General features: G+C 39.1%; 2 protein-coding genes across 3 annotated transcripts; one reads left to right on the forward strand and one right to left on the reverse strand.

Annotated features, from left to right (window-relative positions):
• Nucleotides 1-141: 141 nt before the first annotated feature.
• Nucleotides 142-7,389, reverse strand: LOC126797514 (DEAD-box ATP-dependent RNA helicase 20). 2 transcript variants are annotated; one of them, XM_050524144.1, is made up of 10 exons: nucleotides 7,252-7,389; nucleotides 6,681-6,928; nucleotides 4,065-4,244; nucleotides 3,803-3,964; nucleotides 3,421-3,575; nucleotides 2,472-2,564; nucleotides 2,178-2,263; nucleotides 1,859-2,085; nucleotides 704-937; nucleotides 142-483 (listed from the first exon to the last, which is right to left on the reverse strand). In XM_050524144.1, exons 1-10 carry the CDS (start codon nucleotides 7,305-7,307, stop codon nucleotides 425-427), a joined length of 1,500 nt encoding a protein of 499 aa, XP_050380101.1. In that variant the 5' UTR covers nucleotides 7,308-7,389; the 3' UTR covers nucleotides 142-424. The 2 variants fall into 2 exon arrangements, with proteins under 2 accessions (XP_050380101.1, XP_050380102.1); XM_050524145.1 differs by lacking the exon at nucleotides 142-483 and adding an exon at nucleotides 1,037-1,115 and having other exon boundaries at nucleotides 795-937.
• Nucleotides 7,390-16,513: 9,124 nt separating this feature from the next.
• LOC126799074 (protein GAMETE EXPRESSED 1) lies at nucleotides 16,514-18,923 on the forward strand. The gene is made up of 6 exons (XM_050526190.1): nucleotides 16,514-17,028; nucleotides 17,119-17,706; nucleotides 17,782-17,908; nucleotides 17,992-18,178; nucleotides 18,313-18,460; nucleotides 18,555-18,923. The coding sequence occupies exons 1-6, from the start codon at nucleotides 16,553-16,555 to the stop codon at nucleotides 18,805-18,807; spliced, it is 1,779 nt and encodes a 592-aa protein (XP_050382147.1). The 5' UTR covers nucleotides 16,514-16,552; the 3' UTR covers nucleotides 18,808-18,923.
• Nucleotides 18,924-19,516: the final 593 nt, after the last annotated feature.

The raw sequence follows: 19,516 nt of genomic DNA on the forward strand, positions 1-19,516 counted from the left end.
GAGTCGAGTGGTAGAGTTTTAATTAAGGAGAGGGATGCATGTGGAGAATGAAGAGGGAGTTGCAGGCTGTGGAGAGGAACAATGGGGAAGCAGAGTTGGCAAGAATTGTGTGGGAGGACAAGGTCTGGATATTCGATAGCACATTGTTAAAGAGTGAAGCTATTACTGAATTGTTACTGGAATCTGGAATGATACACATCCTAGCTTCCTTTCTCATGTTTTACATTCTGAGTTGTGTACTTGATTCCATTTAGTTCAATAGAGCCTGATGCCCATTCCAAAAAACAAAAGTCTGATCTCATTGCTTTGAAGAAAAAAGATCCCTGTTTTCTGAACATAATACAGTCTGATTGACTGATTGGCATATGGAGGAATATGGTTACAGGATTTCCTCCAAGCATATAAGACTTATAACCCATATCACTCAACTCCAGGGACGATTGCCACCATACCCCTTACTGCGGTCTCGAAAACCCCCATGGCCTAATCAATTACAAGTCGTAACAATAATGGTTAGTAAATTTATTGAAATTGATAAATACGGAAAAAAAAACTCCCATGACCTAGTCGTAAAAATAATGGTTAGCAAATTTATTGAAAATTGAATTACACCGAAAAATTCGGTCAATACTTGAAAGGAGTCTACAAATTGCTTGTGAAAATGAATTGTCAACTATGATTTACTATGTCGAGACCAACTGACCTGAAGGGGGAGGAGGAGCACCACGGCCCATTGCTGCCAAATCAGGACTAATCTTCTGTCCAGCTTCTTCGAGTAAGCTAATCAGTTCCTTTGCGAATCTAGCATTGGCAGCTGTAAAGAATGTGTACGCTGTTCCTTTAGCCCCAGCTCTTCCAGTTCGGCCAATGCGATGGACATAGTCCTCAAGGGATCCCGGAAAGTCGTAATTAATTACATATTTCACATCCTTAACATCTGCATCCAAATTAAACATGATGACCTCAAGATATTAGAAACAGAGCTGTAGGCATATAGGTTATATACATTCAAAGAAATTTTGCTAGATCAACACACCTATATACCCCAAAGTTAGCAGGTTTTCCTATCAAAGCCAAAGGCAAATCCAATGCCCGCCAAAACGGCAAAACCTTACCTGACTCAAACGGAAACAATTATTTACTCAAATTCTGAGCACAGATGATTACCAACCTTAAAGGGTAAGTACTTCCCCTATGAGTAAAAATCAGCGGTATCCAGCCAAACTTGCAGGGTAAATGTTTCTCGAAAAGAATACAAATTTCCTCATATGATCAGTGGGAAAGGAATAGACCGGTAGAGTATGAAATTTCACAAAGATGCTTCAAATTGGAATTACTAAATACCCTGAAAATATAATACTCTTCTTGGAATGGGTCTCACCATTTAATAATATTAGAGTGACAAAATTGGTAAACTACTGAACAAGGAATTATTTTTCTCAAAAAATATAAGAAACAAAAGATGTAACAATAGATGAATCAAATAGCAAACCAGTGTGAACAAAAGAGATTCTAGTATAACCAAAAAAGATAGAACATAGAAACCACAAGTTGAAATATTACCCATGGTACCATTGCTGACAAAAATGACACTGCAAATTACTATTTACTGAATTTGGCCTCCAATTTTCTGAGTTAATATGAAGAATTGTGATTTTGAAATAGAGGGAAAGTAAATTTTATGAATGAAGCCTTCATCAGCAAGAAGAGATTAAAGATGTCAGATATCTATACAAATCAAATGATGATACTCATGTGCATAATCAAGTAAATAACCATAGCATAGCAAAATAAGAATTCCTGCCAACAGTGTTCTCACAATCTCACAAGATAAATAGAAAGAAATTCTTCCACATACCTAAACCACGAGCGGCGACATCAGTTGCAGTCATTATGGGGCTTTTGCCAGCTTTAAACTCAGAGAGGACCCAATCCCTTTCTGCTTGACTTTTGTCTCCATGAATGGAGAGGGCGGGCCAACCATCCATTCGAAGCTGCCGAGTGATCTGATCGCAACCTTTCTTAGTATCCATGAAAACCAGTATTCTGCTGCCATCCATGATATCCTCCAGCAACTTTACCAATCTGAAAAAGTGAAATGAATAAAAAAGGTAATATAAATTACATGGATAGAAGACTGGCAACTAGAATATATAGAAACAATGAACATGCCATACTTGTTATATTTCTGATTTTCAGTAATGATGTCAACAATCTGGTGAATTGAATGGTTGGCTTTCAAATCTGGAGAACCTATTATTACCTGTTTAACATCCGGAGAGATGTAAATATAAATTGCCAACAGAACAATAGCAATAATAAAATAGCGAGAATGGACAGTTAGCAACTAAAAGTTAATTTAACAATATAACTGAAACCCGATACAACACAATAACTGAAACCCGACAAAATGATGTAAAATGGTGACAATTGTCCTGAAAGCACTCGACAGTAAGAGTAAGATAGTGTACTTTGTATGCATTGTAAAGGAACTTGCTCGCCAGCTGTTCAACTTCCTTAGGCCAGGTCGCACTCCAGTATAATGTCTGACGGTCTGGGCGAATCTGTATAAAAGAAAACATTAGCAACGACAATTTTTCAACTGAACATAAACTTGGGAGCGAAACATGCCAAAAACTTATTATCCCTGGACTTCATAACAATTCAGAATGCAACTTATACCCCTAGTCCTAACCGATTTGCAATAACTGGCTACATGTGTTTCTAACACACTGCTTCATTTCTAGACTCCTCAGCCTGCTGCTTCGGTGGGTAATAATTAAACACATAGTAGAAGACTACAAGTCGAGGAGTCATTTTTCCTTAACCAAAGTGCAAATGGCAATCCAGAACCTAACCAGTTCATCTACAATTCTCTTATCAAAGCCTTGAATATTGTTTTATGGAAAACAAAAGGATTAAAAGTTTAAAACCCAACCTTCTAGCTGAAGCAGCTTCTTGGCTCCATTAAGTTACAGTACTATAAAAAACATGCACTTAGTTGTTGTAGTGCTCGAGAAATTAGAGAAACAAAATTCAGTTCTCAAATCATGTTACAGTAAGCGGTAAAATAAGTATCAAAAGTAGTATGATTAAGATAGTGGCATTGATCATCACTGTTCCGAAATGTTCATGGGCTTTCAAGATTCAAGTAGGATAATATTGATAGATGGAATCTTTTTCAAGTAACGGAACCGAAGGCATCTTTAGAACTGCTAAAGCCTTAGATATCATGTCATCTTGAAAAGGCACCTGCTAACTTCTCCAGGAACATATATTTCTAGTAAGAAGCAAAAATGCAGACAACCTAAAGAAAGCAAGCCCAGAGACTTCAAATGGGGACGAAAACTAAGTGAAAATTTCTTCATAACATAAAAACGAAACATGATAGTCACGTTTGAGTAAGAGTAAATCTCAAACCTGAGAAACAATCTTCCGTATCTGAGGCTCAAACCCCATATCAAGCATCCGATCAGCCTCGTCCAACACAAGATATGTGACCCTTCGTAGGTTTGTAGTATGCGACTCTAACATATCAATCAACCTTCCCGGGGTAGCAATTACTATCTCAACTCCTGAGACATAGTATTAATGACATCAACAAGAAATCTAAGCAATTACTACAACAAGATATGATGCTCAACTCACCAAACAGCAACTAATTCATTTTACTTATTACTCATTCCTATGATAGAATCGATTATATAATATGATTAATGCTCAATAGATGAGTATACAACATTTGTTGTTAAAGCAACACTATGATAATAAAAGTTCAACATAGTTTATCACCACCACAAACCTTTCTGCAGATCACGAATTTGAGGTCCCTTGGGAACTCCACCATAGATGCATGTGCTTTTAAGTTTTGAAGATGCGCCAAATTTAGTAGACTGATCTTGGATTTGAATGGCCAGTTCACGGGTAGGAGCTAAAACTAATACTATTGGACCATCTCCGGGAGCTGCATGGACAATAGAGTTACAAATGTACCATCAAATAAATAAATCGCTTGTAGGAAAACTTACTTAGAGAATATAACTATCTTAAAGATTCATGCTCACATAAAATTGGCTGAGCGTTGACATGTACAATTGCAGGCAACAGGTAAGCCAATGTCTTTCCTGATCCTGTTTCAGCAATACCAATAAGATCACGCCCCTTCAAAGCCATTGGCCATCCTTGAGCTTGAATTGGGGTAGGTTCAACAAATCCAGCTCTTGTGATTTCTTGCAAGACATACTCTGTGAACAAGAGGAATCATTCCGTTAATCAGATATTAGTACCACAACTTTACCAATATTTTAAAGAACATATTCTTTTAAAAGAGACATCTTTATTGACAAAAGAAAGATGAAATATATGTGGACAAGATCCACAAAAGAAAAAATTAAAATATAGATAAAATAAATAAGAATCAAACAATAACACCCATAAAATAGATAAGAATTAAACAAAACAAAAAATTAAAAAAAACTCCACAAAACGCCCCATAGAAAAGTCAAGTCCAATATTACTGCTGCTTTGCGAAGACAAGCTGTAGTATTTCAAGATTCAAACAATAACTCCCATAGAGCCGACCAACATATTGCTCTCTTTTAAAGCTTTTCCACCCTTCTACCTACATCGGGTTCACAAACTGATCTATACTATTCCATCTATCACACACAACTCACAGCCAACAGAACCTGCTGCCCCAGAGTACTGTTGGCCTTATTCACTTCAGATTCAGAACGGTTTTGACAAAACAAAAATGAAGTCCACGCTGGGGACTCACAAGACACCCAAACCTTCCCCATATGATCTCTTAAAAACAATAGCATCATTACTTGCCACTATAATCCTAACACCAAGCCTCATTTCTCCTCATTCATCATCAAACCGTCCAACACTCGCAATTGTAATCCGAAAATAGCCAAATAGTAGCACAATAGAGTACAGAGATCTGCCTGAATCAATTTCAACACAACCCCGAACACCCCCCCCCCCCCCTCCAAACGTGTGATCATGGCATCTGACTCGGGAAATGACCTAATCAATAGAGAGAAATATGTCCCTTGAGCAATCTCTTTTTTTATCTTCGATACCAACATCTAATTCTTCAAGTCAAGCAATCACATCAGTTCTCCCTTCAATGGCAGCTGACATAGCAGGGGATCCCCTCCCTCTCTTGCAACCGTCAAGTTTCTTCTCAACTCTCTATATCACACTTCTAAAAGAGGGAAAGTATATTAGGGGCTCATTCCTATCGTACATTCCAATACTGCTGCCTACTTTCTCACTTTCTGAATTTATTTCTACCAAAGAGCACATATTTATTTATTTCAGAACTGATTGCAAGTAGAAGCTATCGAATTAGCCCAGTTCTGAAAATTAGATGGTAACATCAGCAATTCTGAAGACGATTATCAGACCATCAATAGCGCTGCAATCCTTGTTTCCCCTCTAATAATCTGCGTAAAACATTTAGCACAAGAACAAGGAAAAAGAGAGACAAGAAAGTATCTAGTCTCAAACCTCTTACTGAACCAGATTTCCGCCTCCATTTGCACCATTATCATCTTCAAGAAAAGTATTTTCTACAGTTTCTTTTTTCTTTATCGACTCCAATATATATTTTTTCTTTCTTCTCTAACTTAGAACCCTGCCTGTATGAAATAGTGCCTTCCAGCACCTCCAGTAATCTCCCAGCTAAAAGTATAGCAATGATCTTGTACAAGCTTGTTGTCGAACTCTAAAATAGGAAATCTGTATTATTTAGAATCAGACAAATATATATTTCTTTGTAATTTCTGCACTCCATCTTAATAAAATGCTTCAGAAATTGAATAGCTCTCCTCTTACCACTTCCCAATTTATGTATAGGACTGCCATGGAATAGTCATTTACATTATCCTTATCAAAGTCAAATACTCCTATTTTACTACTACTTCTGCCACTGACAACTCAGAAAAAATCTTGTACTGCCACATATTTAGCCCAAATTTATTAACTTCTTTACTCCCAGAGTATTCATACTCAAAATTCTGCCTAAACTCCCTTTGAAATTTCACTTCAGCACTCTGCCATCTTTCCATCCCTCCTGCATTTAACTCTTTGCTAACATTCTCCACCTACTAATTCTCCAACCCAATATCAAACATCTCATTGACCTCTTGGTTTCCTCAAGCTACTTAATTTTCTTGTTAACTTGCCTTTCTACTCTGGGCAATCTTCTTCTCCCACTAATTCATGAAGCTCTCTTCAAAACTTAACAGATACATAATTGAGTATGAATTGCCAGGATCCATCTAAATTACTTGCATCCAATTAAAACGGGCAATGATCTTTAATTATTGTATTAAGGCCTTAAGGACTAACTCTGTAAACTTGGTCCTATCAGAGCAAAGACAGTAGAATGTGTCATAAGGCCAAAAAATCAACATTTGATCTCATATGGAAATATGATGTTTCTAATAATGTAATAGGGTCAGCACACCAATAACTGAGAAGTGAGAACCACGCACAACTTCTCTCAAGTTTCTGTAGAGCTAAAACTAAGTTCCGCTTTCTGTAAAAACAAAAGAAAAGTCTAATCCCCTAAAACTTAGAACTTTACTAAAACATGCAATTAAATGAATCGACAAAAATCCAAAAAAAGCTAAAGACACATAATTCCAAAAGAAACAAAGCAAACATACCCGGAAACCCAATGTCACGAAAGCTCTTGATGGGCTTAGGAACATCGCGGCCTTCAACAGTAATTTCCCTCCGTTTCCTATACTCCTCAACCTCCCTCTCTGTCATTCCTTCCACTTCAGGTGACTCAACATAGAAATTCTTCTCGAAAGGCGTCAAGCCATCCAGATCCAACTTCCTCGGCGACTCGGCCCCATCATAATCCTTCCTACTAGACGATGACCTGGCCGCCCCACCGTAGCCCAAATCACTAAAACACCACAAATTTTCAGTCTCTCTGGTAAATACTAACAAACCTTAATCATATATAATGCAATTAGATCATATATATAAGCTTGACTACACATATAGTTGTGATTAAGAGTAAAATTAAGCATAAGCATATAGAATCGAAGAGTATGAAGCTCAAATTGAATGTTCATACAGGCTCGAATCTAATCGAAACTCTTTCTAAGCTCGAAAACTACAGAATCATCAATTAGCGAAGTAAAACCCTAAAGCAAGGTGAAGCGATACGAAACCAAAGTAAAAAAAGGCGCACAAATAGGAGAGAGATGGGGCTGGGGAAGCTACCTTCGCCGGTCACGGTAGGAGGTGGGGTCGCCGGAGCGGTTGTCGTAGCGGCTCATGGTTACTGTGGCGTCACCCGCGGGTGAGATTTAATCTGAGGGTTTTAGAAGTCCTCGTCTGTTTTCGAATGGCCAAAGCTCGCTCTCTCTGCAGGTCGTTCTAGAATAAATTATTATATATACCCTCAGATATCTTATTATTATAAATTATATATACGTCTCATTATTATATAAATTATTATTTTATTTTTTACTGTGATTATTTCTAATTAATTCTTATAAATAAATAAAATTTTGTCATTTTCACTGCGTGTATGTATCATAATGTAATATGATTGACTTGATACACTACATAGCACGTGGTGTGATTCAAAATAATTACTGTCGTGTTGTGTTATAGATTACAAGCGTGAGACTAGAAAAGAATCTGACTGTCAAAGTAGACACGTGTCTACTACTATAAAGTGGAAAATTCTGCAATGCGATCAGCGAAAACCTATTTACATAAGTTAACAGAGGCGGAACCAGAGCATGCTAGCATGGGACTCAAGTCCCACCCAAAATTTTGGGGGCAAAAAAAAAAAGCTACATCTAATTAAGATATATATCATGACGTAATTAGGTTAATCTATATAACTAATATAACAAGTCCCACCCAAAGCAATAACTCCTACAATTAATACATACATATATGTTGTTGTTATAACAACAACCCAACACCCAAATCATATTCAAAGTAGTCGTGTTCGATTGTTTTTTGGGTTTGTTTCACATCTAATTAGTTTTCTTCTCATAATCTATTGATATATATCTTACTTTTCAGTTCATTTTTTAAGAAAACTAAAGACTAAGTTAAGGTTGTGTATGTATGCGTCATGCGTTCCGCATGTGTGGCCCTTTAGCACGCGCATAAAGCGTGTTGGAATGCTAGTCAATAATAAAACAGACCAAGCAAACTTGCTAGTTGTAATTAAACAAAATAGGCACCTCTATTCTTTAGCTTTAGGCGAATTCTTCTGTTTTTCCGCACTGATGCAGTGTGTCACTATGCCTCTAAAACTGGCTAGGAGCTAGGTTTGCATTTATATATTTTGAATTATATTAAGATGATTATGCATATACCTTTTGTGATACATTTGGATGATTATTGAGCTTAGTTTTCAATTAGAGTACTAACAAAACTTTTATTATTGTAAATTTAAGTCTCACTTGGTCTCAATTCCTAGATCCACCACTGCATAAGCACATGAATATGAATACTAGATTACAAGAAAACCTATTTACACAATATATATATATATATATCCTTAAATTACAAGAAATAAATTCTCTTGTTGTAATCAAAAAAGAAATAAATTTTTGTAATAAAAAAAGAAATAAATTTTCTTGTAATATATAAGTATGAATTACCTAATTATATAGGTATATATCATCCCAACTTCTTCCTCTCTTTTGCTTTTCAAAATCGTTAACATGAGAAGCTCTGATACGAGAAAAAGATCCTAGTTTTCTTTTTCACTGCCGGTCTCTGATTATAATCATCCGTCTCGAAGATTAAAAGTCAATAATACTGACATCAATTGCAATGATCTCCCTGAAGATGCATTGCTTGATATCTTATATCGACTTGATTGCTATAGGTTTGTTGCTCGAGGCAAGTGTGTCTCTAAGCGTTGGTGCAATCTTATGGCTGATCCTTCTTTCATTGGCACCTTTGTGAGTCGTAAAAGTGATCGATAAACATTCTTTGGTGCACGGAGAGTGGAATTCCTGGGTAGAATGTTATCTTCACCCGAGCTCCTAGGTAGAGTCTCAACCTCAACCGAGCTGCTAACTCCATTGTTTGAAAGACTCATAACCTGTTATGGTTTGAATATATAGCAAACCAGTTATAGTAGGTAGTTACAATGACTTGATTCTTTGCAGCACAAGCCTATATGATCAAGAAGAACTGAACTAGTGTATTACATTTACTTGCTTAAATCACATACAACAATCATCTCTATATATACATCTATAAAGATTTCTCCACTACTCATGGTGCTCCACTATCATGGTGCTCCACTACATGGTGCTCCACTATCATGGTGCTCCAATACCCGTTAGTGCTCATACTCCCTTTCAAGTTGGCGCATTCATATCAACCATGCCCAACTTGCCAAGTGAGTCATAAAAACTTTTTTAGATATTCCTTTTGTGAGCATATCAGCAAGTTGTTCTTCTATAGGAACAAAAGGAAAACTAATAATCTTCGCATCTAGTTTTTCCTTTATAAAGTGACGATCAACCTCCACATGTTTTATACGATCATGTTGCACAGGATTCTGTGAAATATCAATAGCTACTTTGTTGTCACAGTACAGCTGCATCGCACATTTAGGCTTAATACCCAAATTTTATAGCAAGTTTCTAAGCCATAACAATTTACATACTCCCTGAGCCATACCTCTGTACTCTGCTTCAGCACTAGATCGAGCTACCACCTTTTGTTTCTTAATCTTCCATGTAACAAGATTACCCCCAACAAAGGTAAAGTACCATGATGTGGATCTCCGATCTGTAATATTTCCAGCCCAGTCTGCATCTGTGAAGCCACAAACCTTAAAGATATTTTTGTGTTTAGAAAACATTACTCCTCTTCCTTGGGCTGACTTCAAGTACCTCAAAATCCTTACAACAGCATCCATGTGGTCCACGCTGGGATTATGCATGAACTGACTCACTACACTTACTGCATATGTAACATCTGGTCTGGTATGTGATAAATAAATCAGACGTCCAACTAGCCTCTGGTACCGAGTTTTTTCAGTCGGTACTTGATCTGGATACTCTGCTAATCGATGGTTTTGCTCAATAGGAGTATCAATGGGAGTGCAATCCAGCATACCGGTCTCTGTTAGTAGATCAAGGATGTACTTCCTCTGACACAGATGAATACCATCACTTCCCCGGGCTACCTCAATGCCCAAGAAGTACTTGAGTGTACCTAAGTCTTTTCATCTCAAATTTTGTGGCTAGTTGTTTCTGTAATCTATCCACCTCAACAGTATCATTTCCAGTAACTACCATATCATCAACATATATAATTAGGGTTGTTACCTTCCCTTGCTGATGTCTGAGAAATAGTGTGTGGTCTGAATTACTCTGTATGTAGCCAATTCTCCTCATGAATTGTGAAAATCTTCCAAACCAGGCACGAGGTGACTGTTTAAGACCATACAAACATTTTCTCAATCTGCATACATATTTACTTGGAGAAGTGGCCGCATATCCCGGCGGAAGATCCATGTACACTTCTTCTGTAAGTTCTCCATGAAGGAACGCATTTTTAACATCAAACTGTCTGAGTGGCCAATTTAAGTTAGCAGCACAAGAGAGCAATACCCGAATAGTGTTCATCTTTGCAACAGGTGCAAATGTCTCATCATAGTCTATGCCATATGTCTGGGTGAACCCTTTTGCTACCAGACGTGCTTTATACCGGCTCACTAACCCATCTGGATTATGTTTTACTGTAAACACCCAACGACATCCCACAGTCTTCTTGCCATGTGGTGGTGATACAAGCTCCCAAGTATTGTTCTTTTGTAATGCTTCCATCTCTTCCTCCATTGTTTTTCTCCATTTTGGATCTCTCAATGCATCCTGCACTTTGTTAGGTACTGATACAGTAGATATTTGATTCACAAATGATTCATATGACTTAGACAATCTTTTGGTAGACATAAAGTTTGCCACATGATACTTAGCTTTTGCCTGAAGGGTAGGTTCATATTTTTTTGTTGGCTGACCCTGAGTAGACCTATTTGGCAAGATATATTGTCTACTATGAGCCTCACTAGTATTAGTCCCAATAGAATGACTAACCTCGTATGAGTGATCTTTCGTACCAGGAGAGTTTTGATCAGTAGTATGAGGGGCAGTTGTGTTGTCATCTTCTGGTGCTTGAACCTCTGGAGTGACTATATCGAAATCACTCGGTGGTGCGGACATATCGGTAATCTCAATTGATCCGGTCATCATATCTATTGGCTTATTTGTCTCCCCCTCTCCATGATACAGCTCTTCGAAGTATGAATTCTCCCCCTGAAGAGTAGTATCGGAAGAGGGAAAATAACTCATATCCTCAAATAAAGTGACATCCATAGTGACATAGTACTTCTTGGTAGGTGGATGATAGCACCGGTACCCTTTCTGATGTCCGTCATACCTAACAAACACACATTTAACGGCCCGAGCATCTAACTTAGATCTCTGATGTTTTGGAAGATGGACAAAAACAACACAACCGAAAACACGGGCAGGGAGATTATGAAAAGAGGGTAAGGAGATATGAGATGCAAGTACCTCATATGGAACTTTTCCCTGAAGAACACGAGAGGGAAGACGATTAATGAGGTGGGCAGAAGTGAGGACAGCATCACCCCAAAGGTATTTGGGCACTAAAAAGAATACACCGAGCCATGTCAAGTAAATGACGATTTTTCCTTTCAGAAACTCCATTCTGCTCAGGTGTATAAGGACACGCTGTTTGATGAACAATCCCATGTGTGTTAAGGAACTCCCGAAAAACATGATTCACATATTCCCCCCCCCCCCACTATCAGAACGAAGAATTCGAACTGTGGTATTATATTGTGTTTTAACAGTGGCATAGAAAGTTTGGAAAGCGGGAAAAACTTCATTTTTTGTTTTGAGGAGAACAATCCATGAAAGACGGGTGCAATCATCAATAAATGACACATAATACCGCATCCCGGACACAGTAGATTCTTGGGAGGGTCCCCAAACATCAGAATGAATTAATTCGAAAGGAATAAGATGTTTATTAGAAGTACTACGGGAATAAGTAGATCGATGACTCTTACTCAAAACACATGTCTCACAATGTAAAAGGGACTCATCCACACTAAGAAACAAAGTAGGCATAGATGATTTCATAACACTAAAAGATGGATGCCCTAAGCGACGATGCCATAACCAAACTTCACTTAGCTTGTCAGAAGTGGAGATTAAAGCGGTTCGAGATGGTGCCCCTGGTTTCGCCCCCGCATATGTCTGATCCAGATGAAACAACCGGTCCCTCAGATACCCCCGACCAATTAACTCTCCGGTGAGAAGATCCTGAAAAATCACATACATAGGAAAAAAATGTCACAGAGCACTTAGCGTCAGCGTTTAATTGGGGAACAAAGATCAAATTATGAGACAAGGCAGGAACATATAGCACATTTTGAAGCTCTATTGTGGGAGTAATACGAACCGACCCTTTTCCTAATACGGGAAATGCCTCACCATTAGCATTAGTAACATGGGGTACTGGTGGAGGAGACAATACGCTAAAATAAGATTTGTCATAAGTCATATGATCAGACGCACCTGAATCAATAATCCAAGTATCAAAACCAACAAAGTGAGAAATATTTAAAGCCATACCAATTTTTCCACGACCAGCTATGGAGGCAGTAGGGTTTGCTCCGCCTGCGGTATGATGATCGTGTCCAACCACACCATAGATATCGGGTTCTTGGACTAGTTGAATAGCTGCTTTCGCCTTGGGATGATGATTGGGCCTCTTAGGCCGAAGATGTGGATACAGCTTCCAACAGGTCGCGCGAGCATGGTTAGTATCATGACAATAAGAACAAGGAGGGCGTGGCTGATTCCCGAAACCTGGTGGTGGTCCTCGGTGAAGTGGAGATGAAGTGGCCTGCTGAAGAGGTGCGGAAGATCTAGCACGGATAGTAAGGCTGTAAACTTCAACTTATGCCTGATGAAGGCTTTCCTGGTGAGATTCATCCTTACAGATATATGTGAAAGCTGTAATTAAGCTAGGAGGTTCGGTTTGGCGGAGCAATTCCCCTTTCGCACTGTTATGTTTAGTATCAAGACCTTTCAGGAAATGGTGAACTCGCTCAAGCTCATTCTCACGTTGGTACCAAACAATATCCTCCTGATGTTTGATCAGGCAAGGACATTTCATATCAATCTCAGCCCAAATATTTCTTAGTTTGGTGAAATATTGCGCCACCGGTTGCCCATCCTGTTGCATCGCCAAGGCGGTGCACATTAACTCATGAACCTGTATGAAATCAGAGTCATTAGTATATAAGCCTTCAAGTGTCAGCCATATTGCCTGAGCAGTGTCACATGCCTCCACCAGATCAATTATCTCATCATTCATAGCTTTCCACAAGACGGACATCACAAGGCCATCATCATCGTCCCACTTAGTGTAGGCAATAATATCATCTTTTCTAGGAGCCTGAGTGGCTCCGGTGACATGCCTCATCTTGTGCATGCCTCGAAGAGGAGCCGCCATAAGTCGCTTCCATATACGGAAATTGGTTCCATTGAGTTTAGTACCCCCAAAGGACCCACTTTCAGAACTCTTGACAGATACTTCAAATTTCGGAAAATCAACTTCGTCTCCAGAACCCATTTGAAAAAATACAGCGGAATCAGGAATGATACAGCGGAAACACCAAAAGAAACGGATAAGAACTTGTCTTAGGTGCACGTTCACTGTCGGTGCACCTACACTGACAATAAAGAGGTATTAATTCTGGGCCGGGTTGGATGTGAACCGGGTCGGGTCTGAACCGGGTCTGGTCTGAACCGGGTCTGAACTGGGTCTGAACCGGGTCTGAACTGGGTCGGGTCTGAACCGGTCGGATCTGGAGCTACGCGACGTGAAATTTTCAGTTGTGGTTACTGCGGCGACTGCGGCGGCTATGAGGATACCGGTATGCTGGATGGCTCGGTGAGGGTGGAGAGTGTTGCAGCGGAGGAAACAACCGACGAAAAACGCCGGCGTTCGTCGAGGAGCCGTCTCTTTCGCGCAAGGCAGCGGCGTCGGCGGGTGAGGAGCGCGGAGCGCGTCGTCACAGGAGTGCGTCGTTGCAGTGGTGTGGCGTTGCAGAGGCGTGTCGTCGCAGTGGTGCGTCGTCGGCGGAGTAGGAGCGCGTCTCGTTAGGCAGCGGCGGTCGGGTCGGGATATGCGGCACGGAGGGGTAGAAGCAGCACGGAGGGCCGGAGAGGGCGAGCACAGGTCGCCGCCGGAGGGTCCGAATGATGCGTTTGAGGAGCCCAGAAGATGACACCAAGCTTGCAGCGGAGTGTGCAGCAAAAACACAACAAAAAAAACGAAACCCAGAAAAAACAGAGCCTTGCTCTGATACCAATTGAACTAGTGTATTACATTTACTTGCTTAAATCACATACAACAATCATCTCTATATATACATCTATAAAGATTTCTCCACTACTCATGGTGCTCCACTATCATGGTGCTCCACTACATGGTGCTCCACTATCATGGTGCTCCACTATCATGGTGCTCCAATACCCGTTAGTGCTCATAGAAGACTATTTCATATGCAATCCATTCACAGTTCAATGGTTTCCTCTTCCTCCGCCTCCTGAAGTCTACAAGTACACACCGCCGGTGTGATTCATATGTGATCTTCCCTACTAATACTATAACTGATCAACTGGTGATCAAGGGGACAGTGTTTTTCATCTTAATGCTGACTACAAGTCTACAAGTGCAGGGTGGTGAAGTTAGTTTGCTCCGAGGAACATATGCACACACTTCTGAATGAAATCAAGGTGCAGATCTACTCTTCTGAGATGGATGATTGGATAGAGACGATTATATCGTTCCCGTCACCCTTCTATTTTGATAATATTACTTGTACCCGAAGCTATGCTAACAAGGGATGCTTTACTGGGATGGTTGTATAATTGATAATGAGAATGGTTATATAATATTGATAATGAGAATATTCTCATTGGATTTGATCCATTCAAAATCAACAGCAGCAACAGTTCTTGTTCGTCTGGTACTAATGGCAGCAGTATTTATGGTGATGATATTATTAAACACAACGGTTGTTTCATAGCCTTATGGAATGAGGATTATCAGTTTTGGCCTCTAGGAGTGTACAAGGGGTGAATGCGGATATACAAGGCTTACCTTCCAACATATATACCACATATTCTGGACTTTAAATAGGAAGAAATCCATGGAGTGTTTCGTAAAGGGTGAGGATTTATACACTAAATGAAGAAGTGGATCCGGGTATTTATAATGGGTCGATCACAATTTTAGGTTTCGACCCCGATAATGATAATATTTTGTATGTGGTCAGAAATATTGAGCGCATTAGAGACATTATTGCGTACAATGTTCGTATAAATATATGGTCGATGGTTGCTGAGAAGAGTAAAGCTTTTGGTGATGAGTTGTACCCGATTGTTGTTCCAGTGGTTCCAACACCTGTTCGTGTACCAGCACAACCTTCACCTCCTTTGTCACCCCTGGTTGAAGGCCACTCTAGCTTGCTTTAAGATTGACAGAAACACACTTGATACTGTATTTTTATTTTCAGTTCTCGTTGATATAAGTTTTACAGATGGGTATCATGAATATGGTTTCATCTTTAATTTCAAGAGTAATAAATTAATGTCTAGTTAAAGTCTATTCTCTGAGAGATGGAGGTGCCGATGAAGATCATGAACTGTGTGCGACGGATAGAGATTGAAAGCGCACCGGGAACATTTCATAATTACGCGCCTTAATATTCTATAACCAACTTACCGTCTATGTTTTTTTTTACCATTTTCTCCGTCAACAGTTACGTCGCTCTGAAATTCCAAACACACCTCTCTGTCTTCTTCTTCTTCTTCTTCTTCTTCTTCTTCTTCTTCTTCTTCTTCTTCTCTCACTCTGTATATAAATATCCCCACACCCCACCATTTACACAGTCGCAGTTTTGGTGGCTTCATATCAACACAGGTCTCTCTCTCTCTCACACATATATACTCGAATTGTTTTTGATGATTTAAATATATATTTGATTGAAGTTGCGGATCAAGTAACGGTAAATATCACCGATCGATAACTTCGTTTGTTAGTTTTACGATCAAGAAAGCCAAGAGACTGACTATGGTGAAATTGGTGATTTACATGCGTTTTATCTTGTTCATCTTCTCCTCGTCACATTCATAAAATGGTGTTTTCTTTTCTTTTTATTTTAAACGACGTAAACGTCATAATCGTTCCTTTTGACAAAACCGAATTATTCGACTTTGGCTTTTGTACAAAGCGTGGCGCTTTCTCATTTCCGTTTCTTGAACTCCAAGTTTCTATGTCTCTTCTAAAGGAAGATATGATATATATATATATATATATATATATATATATAATATGTGTGATGAGGACTAGAAGATCACATAGTTTTTTTCATTACTGTATTGCAGGTTTGTGTGATTGGCGAAATAACTTCACATAACAAACTCAGATGGGTCTTCAATGTCGTTATCTTCTAATTCTGCTAATTCTAGTATTGGCTTCATCAAAGTCTCACTCATGGAGTTGGTTCCCTTCTTCTGATGAGACTCGGTATACTGATGAGAACCCTTCTATGAGTGGAACTTCAGTAAGCAAGTTTTCCATGGAAGGTCATAATGATGACCCCAAGGCAGTCAGGCTTGTTGAAGATGCGGAGAAGAAGTTGGTAGGCCCGAACTCTTGTTGGCAAAATGCTTACCGGCATCTGTTTTCGGGGTGCTCGGAGGTCCATGCTGTTGAAGAGAAGCGCTCTAGATTTGCTTGGCATCTAAGTGATTGCTTTCAGAAGGACTCTGCAAGGCTTCCATTTCCTTCGTGTGATCCGAAGTCTGCGATGTATAAGTGCCTGAAAACTTTGAACAATGATCAGCACAAGGTCTATTTGGAGTTCTACCTTGAAACCAACTCCATATGTCATCAGTTGCAGTTGAGTGTTGTAACTTTTTCAAGTAAAATGACTCTGTTGTTTGTCTTTCTTTTTCCTTCATAAACACTAACAACTTCTTATGTTGCTAGGGCTCGCGCATTTAAGTTTGAAACCGAGAGACTTGTGAATGAACTTAAAAATTCAGCTCAGTATGCAGAAGGCAAGTTGGAACTGATTGAGGAGAAGGCAGAGTTTCTACTGCAGGGGTCGAACCAAATATTTGATTCTTTGAATTCGATTGATCTTCGAACTCAGCAAGTTGCTCAGACCGCACAGAATGTGGAAGATCATATAGATGTGGTGTTGAAGCATTCTACAGCAGTTTATGAACAATCAAGGAAAATCCAAGAATCACAATCTGAGCTGCAAGAAGGACAAGGAGAAATGAAGAAAAGCTTGAAGGAAGGAATGACAATGCTGAAAGATTCATATAATCATTTGGGACAAGAAATAGATTACTTGAAAAATGAGACGGTTGAAATTGAAAAAGAGATAACTAAAGTTGGAGACCAAATGTATTCTAGAATGGAAAATCTGCAAGTCAAAGCAGATGACATTGGGAATATGGCAGGGCTCTCTTTGGACAAGCAAAAGGAACTACTAGAAGGACAGACAACAGCTCTCAAGGAGCTAGACTTTTTGACCAAATTTCAATCTGAGGCATTAGAAGAGAGCAGGTAACAAATTAAGTTTTGAAGTTGGGTCTTGAAGATATGTAGAACGATTAAGTCTAACTCAATAGTAAATTGCAGGAGAACACTACAAAGGTTAACTGAATATGGCCAGAGACAACAAGAAGAGCTTCTACAGAAGCAGCTACAACTTCAAAAAGTCCATGATCACCTGATGGAAAACTCAAAGTCAATGCTGGAGGCACAGGTTTGTATAGCTGTTAAATACTAACTAATGAGATTTGTTTCAACAGCTATTAATTCTCATTTTGACTGTCATTTTTGTCATAGGAATCTTTTGAATTAAAGCAAGCCAGCATGTTCGCCGCATTAGACAAGCTATTGGCTTTGCACAATGCTATGCTGCTTGAATCACGCTTGATCAAAGCTTTCTTCATTTACTCTATATCAATTTTTGTCATCTACATGTTCACAAGCACTAAGCGAACATATGCAGTTAGACCTCGGCTATATATTGGTACGTGCACTGTCTTACTCCGAAAAATAAAATATCAGAAACGTATACAAGTTCATAAGCACATGGAAACTATTGTATATCAACTCTTGAGTTTATATTCTGGCTGTTTGATTTAAGTGTAAATTTTTTCACAGGGCTGTGTTTAACTCTGTTAGTAGAAGTAGCAATACTTCGGCTCACAAGGAATGATATTGAACAGCAAACATGGAAGATAAACCTTCTCAGATCAATCTTTGCAGCGGCCTCTTTAGTTCATCTAATGCATGCAATTTTCACATACAGGTATGAGATACATGGCAACAACTGTGAGATTTCAGCTAGCTAAATTTTGCGTTGTATAGTTTACATGTGACAGGTTGGCTTTAAATCTATGCAGGGATTATGAAGTATTGAACCATCAACTATTGCATAAATTGATTGAGAAGGTTAACGGCATGCAGAGATACCAGAAGTTCTCATGGGATGAAGACAGTGATTTAAACTGGTCCTCTTGGCTTGACAACAACTTACCAGAAGATGAAGACAGTTCTGAAGACCCTGACTTCTTGGTTCCCGAACAAGTTGGGGAGAATTTAATCACAGCTTCAAGTATCAAAGAATATGATCTCCGCCAGCGTCTTCGTTTTTGAAAAGTAATTCAAAACACCAAATTTATGTAATTAACTAATTATAGCATTTGTTTACCTAAGCAGAACAAGAACCTGTATTCATTTTGCACTATCCAATATCAGTATTCAGTAGCTAAGCTTATATGGTGTTATAAGTTTAATAGTTTATATGGTTTTGCACCTCAAACTAAAGGAGTAGCATCCACGAGCGCGCGAACTTGGTGTTATATCCATGGGTTGTTGAGTCTATGTTAAAACTTATATCTCCCTTGAGACGAAGTGAGTTGTTCATATTTCCTGTCGGGCCACACCAACGATCACTCTGATTCCGTAGCTGCCTCAACAGCCCATATGGTTGACCTCGTTTTCGAGCTTGTCATATAAAGCCGCCGAATTTGATGTGATCAGCTAACTGCTTGCTGTTTTTGAATACATCTGGGTTTGTTTTACGAATCAAATATCTAGTTTTACTTCACTGGGTAGCTGAGGAACTGATCATGGGTTTTGTTACTGTGGGTATAAGGGTCGACTAGACCTAAAATTTCGATTGGTTTCTTATGTTTAGTTATTGTCTTCCTGATCGTTGAAGCTTAAAGATTGAAACTTGTATTTTCTCTTGTCTCTCTTATACTGCTGTTAATTGAGCATTGCGGTAGTGGAAATGGTAGATTATATATGATAAATTTGGGATCTTTATGATGATTGCCAAAGCTGTCTTTCATATGTCTGA

This window comes from Argentina anserina, chromosome 6 (genome assembly GCF_933775445.1).
Source record: "Argentina anserina chromosome 6, drPotAnse1.1, whole genome shotgun sequence".
NCBI classification, from domain to species: Eukaryota; Viridiplantae; Streptophyta; class Magnoliopsida; order Rosales; family Rosaceae; genus Argentina; species Argentina anserina.